The sequence below is a fragment of the Ranitomeya imitator genome, chromosome 1 (genome assembly GCF_032444005.1).
Source record: "Ranitomeya imitator isolate aRanImi1 chromosome 1, aRanImi1.pri, whole genome shotgun sequence".
Classification (NCBI taxonomy): domain Eukaryota; kingdom Metazoa; phylum Chordata; class Amphibia; order Anura; family Dendrobatidae; genus Ranitomeya; species Ranitomeya imitator.
In genome coordinates, this window is record NC_091282.1 from 859193930 (window position 1) to 859210472 (window position 16543).

At 44.6% G+C, this 16543-nt stretch overlaps 1 protein-coding gene across 3 annotated transcripts in view; it reads left to right on the forward strand.

The window, feature by feature from the left end:
* TNKS (tankyrase) overlaps positions 1 to 16543 on the forward strand; it is a 310108-nt gene that overhangs the window by 27682 nt on the left and 265883 nt on the right. For all 3 annotated transcript variants that reach the window (XM_069742119.1, XM_069742100.1, XM_069742109.1), the window contains exon 2: positions 4933 to 5157. In XM_069742119.1, coding sequence (XP_069598220.1) covers positions 4933 to 5157 — 225 coding nt within the window. The remainder of the gene's footprint in view (positions 1 to 4932; positions 5158 to 16543) is intronic.

Consider the following 16543-nt stretch of genomic DNA (forward strand, 5'->3'; position numbering starts at 1 on the left):
GTCTGGATACACATGATGAGAGCATTATACTGCCTCTGTACAAATCCCTAGTTAGACCGCACATGGAGTACTGTGTCCAGTTTTGGGCACCGGTGCTCAGGAAGGATATAATGGAACTAGAGAGATTACAAAGGAGGGCAACAAAATTAATAAAGGGGATGGGAGAACTACAATACCCAGATAGATTAGCGAAATTAGGATTATTTAGTCTAGAAAAAAGACGACTGAGGGGCGATCTAATAACCATGTATAAGTATATAAGGGGACAATACAAATATCTCGCTGAGGATCTGTTTATACCAAGGAAGGTGACGGGCACAAGGGGGCATTCTTTGCGTCTGGAGGAGAGAAGGTTTTTCCACCAACATAGAAGAGGATTCTTTACTGTTAGGGCAGTGAGAATCTGGAATTGCTTGCCTGAGGAGGTGGTGATGGCGAACTCAGTCGAGGGGTTCAAGAGAGGCCTGGATGTCTTCCTGGAGCAGAACAATATTGTATCATACAATTATTAGGTTCTGTAGAAGGACGTAGATCTGGGGATTTATTATGATGGAATATAGGCTGAACTGGATGGACAAATGTCTTTTTTCGGCCTTACTAACTATGTTACTATGTTACTATGTATGTATGTATAATAATATTAGTAAGTACCTCCAGTTATAAATGTAGTATAGTTCTTCTGATTCGCTATCTTTTTTTTCATGCGCAGGCATTGCAGGACCGTAGATATACATAGTTACGACCACTGATTTAGTGACAGCTAGTTCCTGCAATGCCTGCACATAAAGAAAGAGACATAGCGAACCAGAAGAACTATACTACATTTGTAATTGGAGTTTTGACCATATAGATCCTATAATGATTGACCATATTCGGATCAAGAAGTGTCTCTCAAAAATATGTAAAGGTAAATATATTCAACATCAATATATATTACAAAACAAATAAAAGATTGGTGCCTCAGACCAAGCAAACAGAGGCCAGCACTCAGAGGAGGACACAGATATTCCTGTTAGACCTGTCTGCTAGATCATATAGAGTCTTTTGCTAGTGCTGGTATAAATATATAATAGACAACATTGTTGCATGTTGTCAATCAAGAATTATCTAGTATTTGCACGTATATCTATGTGCATTAATTGTGCAACAACTATAGAGGGCACGGAGATACACCAACAAGTCCAAAACAAACTAAAGGCATGGTTTTGCCCGTAATAGAAGAACACATAGCCTTTGCAGTTACAGCGCCCCTTCATATACCCACACAGATACAAACCGCATTGTCCCCATTCATCCACGTATTACCTTGACACGTGAGAATTCACTGCCAAGTGACAGGCTGAGCCTCCGGGCCCCCATTGGAGGTACGTACTAATATTAATTTATTGCACCTACTACATATTGGGATAGGATGCTGGAGATGGGAATACACCTTAAGTTGATTTATGATCATTTGAAAGCTGAACTTTTGATGTGGTCATAGATTGGCTAAGCTGGAGGAGTAGTTACAAACTGCTCTTATAATGAGCTCACTGACGGATTTACAGATAACGTATCCTCTGGTCAGCTGTGTACAGTGAAGAATAGAGCTTTAACCCCTTAATGACCGCCAATACGTCTTTTAACTGACCTGAGATATAAGAGAATAGCCTCCCCATACAGATGACAATCCAGCAGCTGTCAGCTGTACACTATAGCTGACAACTTGCTGCATCAGTCACGATCAGTGTTGGCACAATACATACAGGTCCTTCTCAAAAAATTAGCATATAGTGTTAAATTTCATTATTTACCATAATGTAATGATTACAATTAAACTTTCATATATTATAGATTCATTATCCACCAACTGAAATTTGTCAGGTCTTTTATTGTTTTAATACTGATGATTTTGGCATACAACTCCTGATAACCCAAAAAACCTGTCTCAATAAATTAGCATATCAAGAAAAGGTTCTCTAAACGACCTATTACCCTAATCTTCTGAATCAACTAATTAACTCTAAACACATGCAAAAGATACCTGAGGCTTTTATAAACTCCCTGCCTGGTTCATTACTCAAAACCCCCATCATGGGTAAGACTAGCGACCTGACAGATGTCAAGAAGGCCATCATTGACACCCTCAAGCAAGAGGGTAAGACCCAGAAAGAAATTTCTCAACAAATAGGCTGTTCCCAGAGTGCTGTATCAAGGCACCTCAATGGTAAGTCTGTTGGAAGGAAACAATGTGGCAGAAAACGCTGTACAACGAGAAGAGGAGACCGGACCCTGAGGAAGATTGTGGAGAAGGACCGATTCCAGACCTTGGGGAACCTGAGGAAGCAGTGGACTGAGTCTGGTGTGGAAACATCCAGAGCCACCGTGCACAGGCGTGTGCAGGAAATGGGCTACAGGTGCCGCATTCCCCAGGTAAAGCCACTTTTGAACCATAAACAGCGGCAGAGGCGCCTGACCTGGGCTACAGAAAAGCAGCACTGGACTGTTGCTAAGTGGTCCCAAGTACTTTTTTCTGATGAAAGCAAATTTTGCATGTCATTCGGAAATCAAGGTGCCAGAGTCTGGAGGAAGACTGGGGAGAAGGAAATGCCAAAATGCCTGAAGTCCAGTGTCAAGTACCCACAGTCAGTGATGGTGTGGGGTGCCATGTCAGCTGCTGGTGTTGGTCCACTGTGTTTCATCAAGGGCAGGGTCAATGCAGCTAGCTATCAGGAGATTTTGGAGCACTTCATGCTTCCATCGGCTGAAATGCTTTATGGAGATGAAGATTTCATTTTTCAGCACGACCTGGCACCTGCTCACAGTGCCAAAACCACTGGTAAATGGTTTACTGACCATGGTATTACTGTGCTCAATTGGCCTGCCAACTCTCCTGACCTGAACCCCATAGAGAATCTGTGGGATATTGTGAAGAGAAAGTTGAGAGACACAAGACCCAACACTCTGGATGAGCTTAAGGCCGCTATTGAAGCATCCTGGGCCTCCATAACATCTCAGCAGTGTCACAGGCTGATTGCCTCCATGCCACGCCGCATTGAAGCAGTCATTTCTGCCAAAGGATTCCCGACCAAGTATTGAGTGCATAACTGAACATTATTATTTGTTGGTTTTTTTGTTTGTTATTAAAAAACACTTTTATTTGATTGGATGGGTGAAATATGCTAATTTATTGAGACAGGTTTTTTGGGTTATCAGGAGTTGTATGCCAAAATCATCAGTATTAAAACAATAAAAGACCTGACACATTTCAGTTGGTGGATAATGAATCTATAATATATGAAAGTTTAATTGTAATCATTACATTATGGTAAATAATGAAATTTAACACTATATGCTAATTTTTTGAGAAGGACCTGTTTAACCCCTTAGATGCTGCTGTCAATAGTGACTACATAATTATAAATGGTTAACAGAGTGTGGGGGCTTCCTCTTTATCCCAATTGGTGCCCTCAGATCATGATTGTGTGGTCCTGATGTTTGCAATGGCAATTCACGACCAAATAGCGGCCTTAGAGTCTGTCGGCTGTTGTAACCTGTTCAGAAGTTACCGTCGTTTAGGTGGTAAAAATACACATTTTCATTTCTCTCATGCCACTTTGCATTAATTCCTGTAAAGCATCTGAAGGGTTAATAAATTACCTGACAGCAGTTTTCAATATGTCAGGGGGTGCTGTTTTTAAAATGGTATCACGTTTGGGGGTTTCCCAATATATGAGACCCCTAGAGTCACTTCAAACGTGGATAAGTCCCTAAAAAAATAAATGTTGTAAATTTCATTCAAAAAATGAAAAATTGCTGCTACATTTTTAAACCTTCTAAAATGATATAAAGCAGACATGTTGGAAATGTTAATTATTAATGGTTTGCTGTGGTATGACAATCTGGATTAAAGGGATAATCATTCAAACTTTAAAATTGCTAATTGTTTAACATTTTTCTCAAATTTTTGAAATTTTTCATAAATAAACACAAAACATATTGACCTAAAATTACCATTATCATAAATTATAATGTGTCACGAAAAAACAATCTCAAAATCACAGGGATTTGTTGGAGCGTTGCAGAGTTATTACCACATAGTGACACTGGTCAGATTTCAAAAATTTGGCTCTGTCACTAAGGGGTTAAAAAGTTACAAAAAAAAAAAGCAAATCCCAATTGCAAAAAATGATTTCTAGCCAGAAAAATATTCATATAAGTGAAGAAAAATTGTCCTCAGAGGCGTCCATATCCTTTTCTATAAGGTGTTTCTAATTGAAAAAAAACAACCTAAGTCCAAATATATGTGGAATCCTAGACCAACTCAAAAAAACCAAAACAAACAAGGATACCTAAAAAATAACCTTTATTATAAATCCCTAAAAAATACTCTTTCCATAAATGACAAACAAAATACTAACAAACATATAATTATGTACCTATAGGGCCCTAGGAAGAGTCTGCACTGAGACCTACCTATCAGTGGAGGTTGGCACCCTAAGTTTCTGAGGTTGGCGCCCCCACTCCGCGTCGACTAACCCTAGGAAATCCCTGGAGGACCCTAAATAGGGAACCCTGAAAAAGACCTAGCAGATCCCTAACGGAAGACCTACCTAGCAGTGGGGGTTGGCACCCTAATGTGAAGCGGTAGGCGCCCCCACTCAACGTCGACTGACCCTAGAAGCCCTAAACTGTCCCTAATAGGAATAGAATAAAGAAAATGTCAATGACATTTGTTTGTTTTGGTTTTTTTGTGTTTCTAATTGACAACTTCATGAATCTGTGCTAGATCCTTACTACAACATTTTAAGAATTCCGTGTGAGTTTGACATTAGTATTGTATTTATCCTTTCCTCATCATTCCTCTTCTGAAATATGAATATTGGTAAATGAAATGTTCCTTATCAGTAAAATGCTAACCCTTTTTTTTTTTTTGTGTGAAACTGTCTTTAGGGTTTGGAAGAAAAGACGTTGTGGAGCATCTGCTGCAGACAGGAGCAAACGTTCATGCTAGAGATGATGGCGGTCTTATTCCCCTGCACAATGCTTGTTCATTTGGTCATGCTGAAGTTGTGACGCTCCTGCTTTGCCAAGGAGCAGACCCTAATGCAAGAGACAATTGGAACTACACTCCTCTACACGAAGCGGCAATTAAAGGAAAGATCGATGTTTGCATAGGTGAGTACCTACTTTTAGATGGTGGGAGTCTATATAATGTCTTCTTGGCAACCATGTTATAGTGTTATGTAAAGTTTGTTACAGCTTTTCAATCAGCAAGACTTTAATTTACCGTAGAGTTGTCCAGAGACTAGCATCCACATACAGGTGACAATCCAGCAGCTGCCGGCTGTACACTATAGCTGACAACTTGCTGCATCAGCCACTATCAGTGTTGACACGTCCATCATAACTGTTTAACCCCTTAGATGTTGCTGTCAATAGTGACTACATCATATAAATAGTTGAGTGTGGGGGTTTCCTCTTTATCCCCAATGGCACCCTTAGATCATCATTGTGTGGTCCTGATGTTTACCATGGCAGTTCACTGCCAAATAGCGGCCTTAGAGTCTGTCGGCTATAGGGCCTGTTAAGAAGTTAGCGACATTTAGGTGGTAAAAATACACTTTTTGATTCCGGTCATGTCACATTGCAATAATTTTTGAAAAGCACTTGAAAAGTTAATAAACTACCTGACAGCAGTTTTCAATATGTCAAAGGGTGCCGATTTTAAAATGGTATCACTTTTTGGGGTTTTACAATATATTGGACCTCAAAAGTCACTTCAAACCTGGATAGGTCCCTAAAAAAAAAAATAAATAAAAAAATGTTTATAAATTTTGTTGCAAAAAGGAAAAATTGCTGCTACATTTCTAAACCTCCTTAAGTGCCAACAAAATAAAATAACATTTTACAAATGGTGCCGATTTAAAGCAGACATGATGGAAATGTTATTTATTAATGTTTTGCTATGGTGTGACCATATAGATTAAAGGGATAATCATTCCTAGTTTGAAAATTCCAAATAAGTTTACATTTTTGTCGATTTCTGATATGTTTACTTTCTCCGCCTCCTCCGCAACTGTGCTCTGGTCCTCTGTGCGAGAGGCTCGGAGCACAGTAGCATGACAGTAGGCTCTCGGTCGCAGCAGAGCATCATGTCATTCGCTAGTGTCACTGCAGCTCACTTGTAAACCCCAGTGCCACCTGATGAGTGGGAATAATTGTCACATGCAGAGGTGTATCTAGGTTTCCTGGCACCCGGGGCAAGAATTCAGTTTGGCGCCCCCCCCTCAGCACATACGTGATTTGTACACGTAGTCACGCGCCAACGAGCTGCTCTCCCTAATTCTCTCAATGTTCAGTGAAATACTGAGAGAAGCAGGAAGAACACCTCATTGTCACATGACAGCAAATATGGAAATCACATAGGAGTGAAGTGGCCATGTGGTGATTGCTGGAAACTGAAAGCAGAGCTTAATCCTGACAGTTAGGATATTACACGTTGTTAGGACTGGCTGCAGGGCGTCATTTTATAATTAAAGGGTGCGTCCAGGTTTGAGATGAAAGTCTGCAGTCATTCTATGTGACTGCAGGCTTCTGAATTCTCACAGCACAAGCACTGCACACTTTTAGGCTATGGACATCCCCTTTAATGTTCCTAACATAAATAAAAATATGAGAATTAGTATCACAAAAAAACACATTTACATCCAGGTACCTGATAGATGACGTTGTTTGTGGAGTTGCCTCTTTCTTTTCATCTTCATCTTGTCCAGATGCCATGATAACGCTTCTCATCCACCGGCAGAGCTCGTTTCTGCAGACTTCCATCTTCTCCTGTCTTCTGCATCACATCCCGACACAACACCCTTAAATATACCAGTGTTATTATAATGCTCCGGAATAAAAGTATCTGCCCTAGGCTGAGCCCCTGAGTAAATAATTGGCCCTCACTTTATTCCCAGCACATAATATGACCCTCACTGTCCCTCTTATGGTACATGCCATCCACACTACCGTCTCTCTTTTCCATACTTCACACTGCCTTCTCATACTGTGTCCCTCCTAGAGAGCCCAGTCTCTCTACTGTGCCTACTTGGCATACTGTCCTACTTGGCATACTGTCTCCTCCTGGCTGTTACCCTCACACTACTCAGTATCTATTCTGTGTTCACTCACACTTTCATCCCCCCATACTGTCTGCACATATTTCTAATAGCCGCCTCATGTTCATTCCCCCCTGCTAACATACCCCTTTGCTCTCCATATTTCCTCCTCATACATTCCCCCGACTCCCCATACTGTCCTCACACATCCCATCACCCTTGCTCCCAATACTGTGTCAGCACACATTTTTCCCCTCGCTACTGTGTCCACCCCCATCTCCCCACTCACCACAGAATATATCCACTCCCCTTCCGATAGAATAAATCCATCCCCTTCCACACAGAATAAATGCACCCTGCCCCACACATGCTAAATAAATTCCAGCCCCCCCACATACACACTGAATAAATCTCCCCCACACACACTGAATAAATCTCCCCCACACACACTGAATAAATTCCCCCCCCACACACACACTAAATAAATCCCTAACCCCCCCCCCCCAACACACTGATGAAATCCTGACTCCCCAACACACACACTAAATAAATCTCCCCCCCAAACACTGAATAAATATTCCCCATAAACCCACCCCTCGCTGAATCTTCGGTGTCTTCAGCTCCACAACTACAGGAGCACTTACCACCGAGTCTCTTCTTTCTCCTGCGCGCCGGATAGTGATGTCAGCAGCGTGATCACATGACTTGATCACGCTGCTGGCGTCGCTCTGACCCGGCGGTCAGAGCCTTAATTGTACTCGCAGCTGTTAGATGTGAGTACAATTGATCTCCAGGAGCCGGCGCGCTGCAGCTTCTCTGTGCCGGCTGTCAGCTTGACAGTCGGCACAGAGAACAGCTGACTCCCAGACCGGGGGACGGCAGAATGCAGCCGCCGGGGGAGACACTTTGGACCACCGCATTAGGCAGCCCAACTGCGCCCCCCTGCCGGCTGCGCCCGGGGCACATGCCCCGGCTGCACCCCCCTAGATAAGCCACTGGTCACATGACCCTCAGGAGGGACGAAGTATTGCTGGAAACCAGAGAAGATGACTATCTGCGAATGTACTAATAAACCTACAACATACTGCATATACATTTACACATTTCAGAGAATCCATGTTTTTGTTACATGTTAATGAGCTGTTCAGCCCTATGGGCCTGCCACTGATCTGCATGAGAATCTTCCTCCAGAGCTTATTTTAAATGGTCGGAGGCACCAGTGTGATGTGTAATGGCCGCTCTCTGCTTTTCTGATCTCACCGCAGAGCTGTGTGTGATGATACCTGACACATCTGCTGGGCCCTCTTACCTTCCATCTCACATAGCAGACAGGGTTGTAATACAGCAGAGCAGTGAGAGCTGCAGCAAGTAATGTGGAAGACAAGTTCCGTTCTGTGTTTGTTACATGTCTCACAATGATAATGCCTCCTTTTATTTAAAATAATCCCTTGGCGCAGATTCTCTCGGAGAACTGTGTACGACCCATAGTCCTCAACAGCTCATTTACATATAAAAAAGAATTTCTCTGGAATAAGACATAGAATCGCAGATATCAAGGTATCATTTATTCAACTTTCTATGACCTACATGCCACTATAGATGGCTTAGGAGAGTTGATCCTACTGGAAGGCTCCCTTTAACCCCTTCCTGACATGCGCCGTATATATGTGGCGCAGCTGGAGCTGTGTTCCCACAAGTTGCCGTGTACAGCGCTGCTATTTCTGACAGTAGGCCATCCTTGCACGTCACCCTGGGGGTACCAGAACAGTACCTGGACCACATTCACTTGAATGGAGGTCCCGAACATCCAGTGCAACAAACTGCTTCTGATCGGCGGTAAAATCATAACCGCATCTCAGACAGCCGCGGTTTCCGCACTGTCAAAAAGAGCGTAAGCACGCAGCTGTTATTGGAGGTATACAGTTTAATTTTAATTCCAGTCCCTCTATTCTTGATACCAGCCTTGCTGAAGCTGACAGCTTGAGTGTTGCAGCATGGTTATCAAAAATGCAGGGGAAACTGTTTCTTTTTTCTCTAGTTGCCTTCCACGACAGCCCAGGAGGTTGTCTCCATACCCTACTGGGGGACAGGAAGCACAAGAGGTTAAAAACCCCTCCCACCTCCCATTAACCAGTGTCTTTCCTGTTCCCCATGGGGCATGGAGAGGTTCCTGGTACGCTGCGCGGCCGGCTCTGGCAGTAGTACCTGTAAACTTGTGCCAGGCAGTGGTGGTCGGGCCCTGGGCTTCCTCCTCCGCTTTCTGCTCCCGTCTCCCTTGGATTCTGGGACTGCTGTCCTGGTCCTCCTGCGTCCCCTTGCGGGGTAAAGCGGACTAGCGATTCCCTCCCGGAGGCCTCCCTGAGCTCTCGGGCGTCTCCCCCTCCTGTGCACGCTGTTCGGCGACCCGGAAGTCACGTGGTGCTTCGGCACTTCACTTCCGGGTCCGGCACTCCTGTACAGGAGCATTGTTACTTCCGGGATTCCGGACCTCTGAACGGCGTGTGAGGCACGCTGCATCCTCGCACGCCTGCCTGGGACTGCGGAGGGGGAGGGAATGGCTAATTGCCAGGCGCTGTGGCAGCGTTTATTTCCTATATAAAGCTGCAGAAGACGTCTCTCAGGTAAGCCTGCTCAGCATGGAGAATGTCTTGCCCTGCAGCTGCAGAGCCCAGCGCTCCCCATGCCCCAGTAAGTGTGGCAGGGAGGGATGGGTCCCATTTAAGGGTGGTTTTAGTATACACTCTCATACTGCTCCCTCTCTCGTTTCAGGGAGACAAGCCTCTCCATAAATCCACCACTAAATGCAAATGTGCTACATGTAATGAAAAATTACCCTTAAAATGGGAGAAAACATTGTGCCAACCCTATACGGACAAAATAATCCAGGCTGAACATCCTTCACTAATTGAAGAGATACGTTCCTTGGTTAGACAGGAGGTTCAAACCTCTTTAGCCACGTTTACCCCTCCTCCGCCGCCACCACCAATCTCACCTGGTCCATCGCTTCCCAAGAAAAGAAAAATCCTCAGAATCTGACGGCTCATATACGTCATCCTCAGTTAAATGGGAAGACATCCTACCTCCTAAAACTCCTGAAATCAGAAAGTACCTTTTCTCTTCTGAACATATTGAGGAGTTGGTGTCTGCGGTGAGAAATACTATGGTGCTAAAAGAGGAACCCGTTCCTCAGACTATACAGGATGAGTTATTTGGCATTCATACTGATAAACAGACTGGCTTTCCCGTACATAAGAGTATTATTGATATGATCAATAATGAGTGGGAACTTCCAGAGAAACGGCTAACCACCCCGTCAGATTTTAAACACAGATTTCCTCTAGATGAAGATCTAATTAAATGGAACATCCCAAAAATAGATGTTCAGGTGGCTAAGGTGGCAAAAAAGACTGCCCTGCCGTTCGAAGACTCCTCCCAGTTAAAAGATCCTTTAGATAGGAAGATTGAAAGCCTATTTAAAAAAATCCTGGGAAACCTCCACTTCGGCTCTCAGGTTTAATATTGCATCTACCTGTGTGGCCAGGTCTCTCTTCCGCTGGATGGAAGAATTAGAAAACCACATCTCTCAGGGAACTCCGAGAGATGATGTATTGGACTCCTTGCCTATTTTACATATTGCAACTGGTTTTCTTGCAGACGCCTCCATGGAATCTATCCGTGTAGCTGCCAGATCTTTAGTCCAGACTAATTCTGCCAGAAGAGCTCTCTGGCTCAAGATGTGGAGTGGAGATGTGACTTCAAAAATAAAATTATGCTCCATTCCCTTTAAAGGAGACTATGTTTTCAGGCCTTCAATAGATGATATCGTGGAAAAAGCCACGGACAGAAAAGACTCTTCCTGAACAGAGACCCCCAGAAAGTGTTTTTTTTTTGTGGCCCTCCCAGGCTAAGGGCAAAGGGAAAACTGGTAGATGGAGCTATGCTAAGGGGAAATCCAAAAATATCCTAATCCCCCAGCAGTCACAGCAAGAAAAGCAATGACTCCGATCCAGTATGGGGGGAGGCTCTCGAACTTTGTTCACAGTTGGCAGAATATCTCCAACAGCCCCTGGGTCTCAAGTGTTATCCAGCAGAGTCTTTTTATAGAGTTCGAAGCCCCCCCTCCCAGGATCTTAAGAATCACCTCCCTGTCATCTCGGGAGACTCAAAAATTTATGATGTCAGGATTACAAGACCTGATGGCCTCGAGAGCAATTTCTATGGTCCCAGTAAACGAACAGGGAAGGGGGCATTATTCCCGTATATTCATGGTAAAAAAGCCCTCCGGACAAGCCTGGATCATAATAAATCTAAAAGCTCTCAATACATCACTTACCGCAAATTCAAAATGGAGTCAGTAAAAACCGCCATCCCTCTGATAGCTCCTCATTCATATATGGCAACAATAGATCTCAAGGATGCCTATATTCATATCCCGATAAATCCTTGTCACGGGAAGTATCTGAGATTTACGGTTCAGTTGAATCAGAAGATTCTACATTTTCAGTACAATGTTCTTCCCTTCGGGATCTCCTCGGCCCCAAGGGTTTTCTCCAGAGTCATGGCGGAATCTGTATCTCATATCAGGAACCAAAACGTCACCATAATCATTGGTCCTTCCGCCGAAATTCTCAATCAGAGGGTTGCCAGAACTCTGAACATCCTACAACTCTTGGGTTGGGTACCCAATCTAAAGAAGTCTCATCTTTTGCCATCAAAGATGATAAAATTTTTGGGGGTCCTGTTGGACTCGGAAAACCAAAAATCTTTCTTACCAGAAGATCACCGGAAGAAATTGATATCCAAAGTCCTAGACTTCAAAAAACAAAGGTCCCCCTACTCTGCGGACAGCGATGTCTCTTCTAGGGTCGATGACGGCCTGCATACAGTCAGTCCAGTGGGCTCAGGCCCATTCCAGAGTTCTGCAGGCACACATTCTGGAAAACTGGAATGGAAATCCAAACTTCCTAAACAGAAGAGTATACACTCCAGGGAAGGTAAAAGCCTCCTTAGCCTGATGGGTGATCCAAACAAACCTTCTCAAGGGTGTGGACTGGATACAAACTCCACTGGTGACAGTAACAGATGCCAGTCGAAGAGGCTGGGGTGCTGTTGTGTCGCAAGTCCAATTCCAGGGTCACTGGAATCAGAAAGAAAGCTCAACTTCTTCCAACCTCAGAGAATTGATGGCAGTGGAGAAGGCCCTTCTAGCCGCCAACAGTCTTAATTGTAGGTCAACATGTCAGAGTGTACTTGGACAATATAACGACTGTAGCACATCTCAAGCACCAAGGGAGTCCGAAATTCAACTACCTGAGAGTTGTATCCAGCAGAATTTTTTTTCTGGGCAGAAAAACATCTCTCATTATCAGCAATACACCTCAAAGGGTCAGTAAATGTTCAAGCAGATCTCCTAAGTCGTCACGACTTACAACCAGGAGAATGGAGCCTGAAGACAGACGTTTTCAGGATGTTGACGAACAGATGGGGCCTTCCTGACATAGATCTGTTAGCTTCAAGCCAGAATGCACAGGTCGATACCTATTTCTCTCTAAACCCCAGATACAAATATCAGGGAGTAGACGCTTTTGCTCATACATGGAGGTAACGGTTAGCGTACGTATTTCCTCAAATACCGTTGCTTGTAAAGACCCTTCGGAAGATCCGAGACAATCAGGTCCCGACTATCCTGGTAGCTCCAGCATGGCTGAAGAGGAGCTGGTACCACCTCATCAGGGAATTACAAGTGGATGGTCCAGTCTTTCTACAAACGTCAGACGATCTCCTGCAGGGTCCCTTTCATCATCCGAACTCCCAAAAATTCAAACTGGCAGCCTGGCTATTGAAGCCCAGGTGCTAAGAGCTAAAGGACTCTCAGAATCAGTGATCTCCACTTTACAGAAGTCCAGGAAACCTGTCACTACCGCTAGCATAGCAAAATTTGGAAAAGGTTATCCTCGTGGTGTCACCCTTGTAATCCTGACCCCTTCCACCCTAATATCTCACAAATATTAGACTTTTTACAAAAGGGCTGGAATTGGGGTTAAAACCGAGTACATTAATGGTCCAAGTATCAGCCTTGAGTTCTGTCTTTGACCAAGACCTGGCAGGTCGTCGTTGGATAAAAAGGTTTATGGTCTCCGCATCAAGACATCATCCAAAACAACAAATCTTTGTGCCATCATGGGACTTAAACATAGTCCTAAAGGGCCTTACGGCTCCTCCATTTGAACCGCTATCCTCTTGTTCCTCACAGCTGCTGTCCTGCAAAGCTGTCTTCTTAGGCTACTTTCACACTAGCGTTAACTGCAATCCGTCACAATGCGTCGTTTTGCAGAAAAAACGCATCCTGCAAAAGTGTTTGCAGGATGCGTTTTTTCTCCATTGACTAACATTACGCGACGCATTGCGACGGATTGCCACACGTCGCAACCGTCGCGCGACGGTTGCGCCGTTTTTCGGCCGACCGTCGGCCGCAAAAAACGTTCCATGTAACATTTTTTGCAGCCGACGGACCGTCTTTTCCGACCGCGCATGCGCGGCCGGAACTCCTCCCCCACCTCCCCGCACCTCACAATGGGGCAGCGGATGCGCTGAAAAGCAGCATCCGCTGCACCCGTTGTGCGGCGGAGGCAACGCTAGCGTCGGTAACCTCGGCCCGACGCACTGCGACGGGCCGAGCCCGACGCTAGTGTGAAAGAAGCCTTAGTTGCCATATCCACTGCAAGACGAGTGGGGGAAATACAAGCCCTTTCAATCAGGGAACCTTATCTCAGCTTAAGGGACAATTCTCATTGTGTTCCGACCTGATCATGTTTTCTTCCAAAGGTGGTGTCAGAGTTTCACTGACCACAGGATATAGTCCTTCCATCGTTCTATCACAATCCTACAAATCCGGAAGAACATAGATTCCATACTTTGGATGTACGTCGTATAGTTTTACACTATTTAGAACAATCTAAATCTTTCAGAATTGACCAAAATCTCTTCGTTCATTTATCTGGCCGAAACAAAGGCAAAAAAGTAGCTGAAGAATACCATTGCCAACTGGATAAAAAAGGCCATAACTGAAGCATATTTAGCTCAGAATGTCGTGGTACCTGCAGGCCTAAAGGCTCATTCCAGCAGATCTTCTTCCGTCTCCTGGGCTGAAAGGGCTGGTGCATCCACGGAGCAGATTTGCAGGGCTGCAACATGGTCTTCTCTACACACATTCACTAAACATTATAGATTGGATTTCTGGCCCAACCGGGATCTAGTCTTTGGCCGGAAAGTTCTCCAGGCTGTGGTCCCTCCCTAATTACAGAATTGGTTGGCATTCCTCCTGGGCTGTCGTGGAAGGCTCCTAGAAACCGAATTAACGGTAAGAAATATATATATATATATATATATATAGTTTTTTTAAATTTACAACACATGTGCCAGCTGATGAATACTTCCATCAGTCACTCCTGGTCTCGCTGTTATCAGTAGCAGGCGCCGGCTGATGGGAGCAGTAGTCCCATCAGGTGACACCAGTGACCGGAGTTAAACTTTATACCTCTGATCACAGCTGTCGACTCATGCTGTCACCATGGGAACTGCGGCTGTCTGACATGGCGGTGGTGAATTTACCGCTAATTGGAAGCAGTATTTGCCGCACTGTCAGTCTGTGTTTGGTGTCCGTGCTCGAAGAGTAGGTGTCCTGTAAGGACACCGGAGTTTACTGTTCAGGTTCGCTCATCCCCTAGTCAAGAACTATTGTACAGTAAGTCAGCGCCAAAGGGGTTAATCTAAAATGGCAATCGCCACTCTGCACGCTATCTTTACCTCCGAGTTGTCATGTACTGTGGTTGTAGACTACCCCCCACCCCTCCATGTGTTACCCTAAGGCCAGAGCCGCACTACAGCGAGATACGGCCGAGTCTTGCTGGTTAGAAGCAAGCTCTGGCACCAGCACTCCGGAGCGGAGCGTGCAGCTCCATGTATTGCTATGCGGCCGCACGCTCTGCTCTGGAGTGCCGGTACCAGAGCTTGATTTTAACCAGCGAGACTCTGCCATATCTCGCTGTGTGTGATCCCAGCCTAAGAGAGAGAAATTCATTGGTGGCCTGTGTGATCCTCCTGCTCCTGCGATCTCCTGTGCTGTGATTTCCTGCTGTTCTGGCTGCTGTGTGACTGATCTGTGATCACCACAGCAGCAGCAGTTCTCCAATCCACCACACTCCCAATTGTATTCTTTGCACGCTTTTTCCATGTGCAGCGTCCTACATTGAGCATTTGTGCTCCTCCCGAGGCTGCAGCCCTCTTATCAGTATTACTGCTGATGAGAGACTGCTCCAACAGGCTTTCTTTTTTAGGTAGAGTAGCGGACGTCGCAGTGTAAGTGATGTCCTTTTTTTTGTTTTAGAAAAAAATAGTAGCCTTATAGGTAAGAAGGTAGTGGTTTTTCTGTTTTTCTTTTCCAAAACAAATGAATTATTTGTACCAAAATCCCACGTCATCATACGCCAAATGGACCCCTCTCAATGCAGCAGAAATGACATTTTGGGGCATTGTGCTGCATATGGGCAGAGCTTTGGCAATAGTGGAGTACTGATATACTCTCCAGCACACTGGTATTCCGTATGGCAAGGACATGGTTTGAGGCGATCCAAAAATTATTGCATTATAGTGATAATGTGCAGTGTTCTCCCCAAGAAGATCCTAACTTTTATCGTCTGTATAAAATTCGTCCACTAGTTGTATGCCTCAGCAAATTTTCTGCCGAAGTGGTCAACACCCAAAGGGACATCTCCTAGAATGAATTTCAAAGGGAGGCTAAAATTCCAACAATACTTGCCAGTATGAGGGCCAGGTACAGAATTAAACTGTACAAGCTGTACGAGAGTACCTCGGAGTACACCCACAGATTTAGGGTCTACAAAGGGAAGGACACCCAGATATTCCCCTGTCCTGGAACTGGTAAAATTGTATGGGAATTGCTGCACCCACTGCTGGATAGAGGTTATCACCTCTACATAACTTTTACACCAGCATCCCACTCTTCAAGACCCTCTGTCAGAGGTACAGTTGCATGCGGCACAGTTCTAAAAATTCCAAGAGGCCTCCCTGCGCTGTGACAGCAGAACCCAATGCAGTGATAACACGCTTGTGGTCAAGTGTAAGGACAAGGACAAGAGGGATGTCCTTATCTTGACCACCGTACACAGTGACAACAGCTCCCTTGTCACTTTCTGTAGTACCACAACACAAGTCCCAAAGACAGATTGTATCTTGGATTATAATTAGTATATGGGTGATGTAGATCTCTCAGATTAAATCCTCAAACCACACTGTGCCATGCGAAAAACATGTTCCAAAAAGTTGGCCAATCACCTGGTGCAGACGGCACTGTTTTGTGTTGTTTTGATCTGCAGGCAATACGGGTGACCTTCCTGCAAATTCAGGAGGTAGTCATCAAGGCCCTAATGTTTGGCACT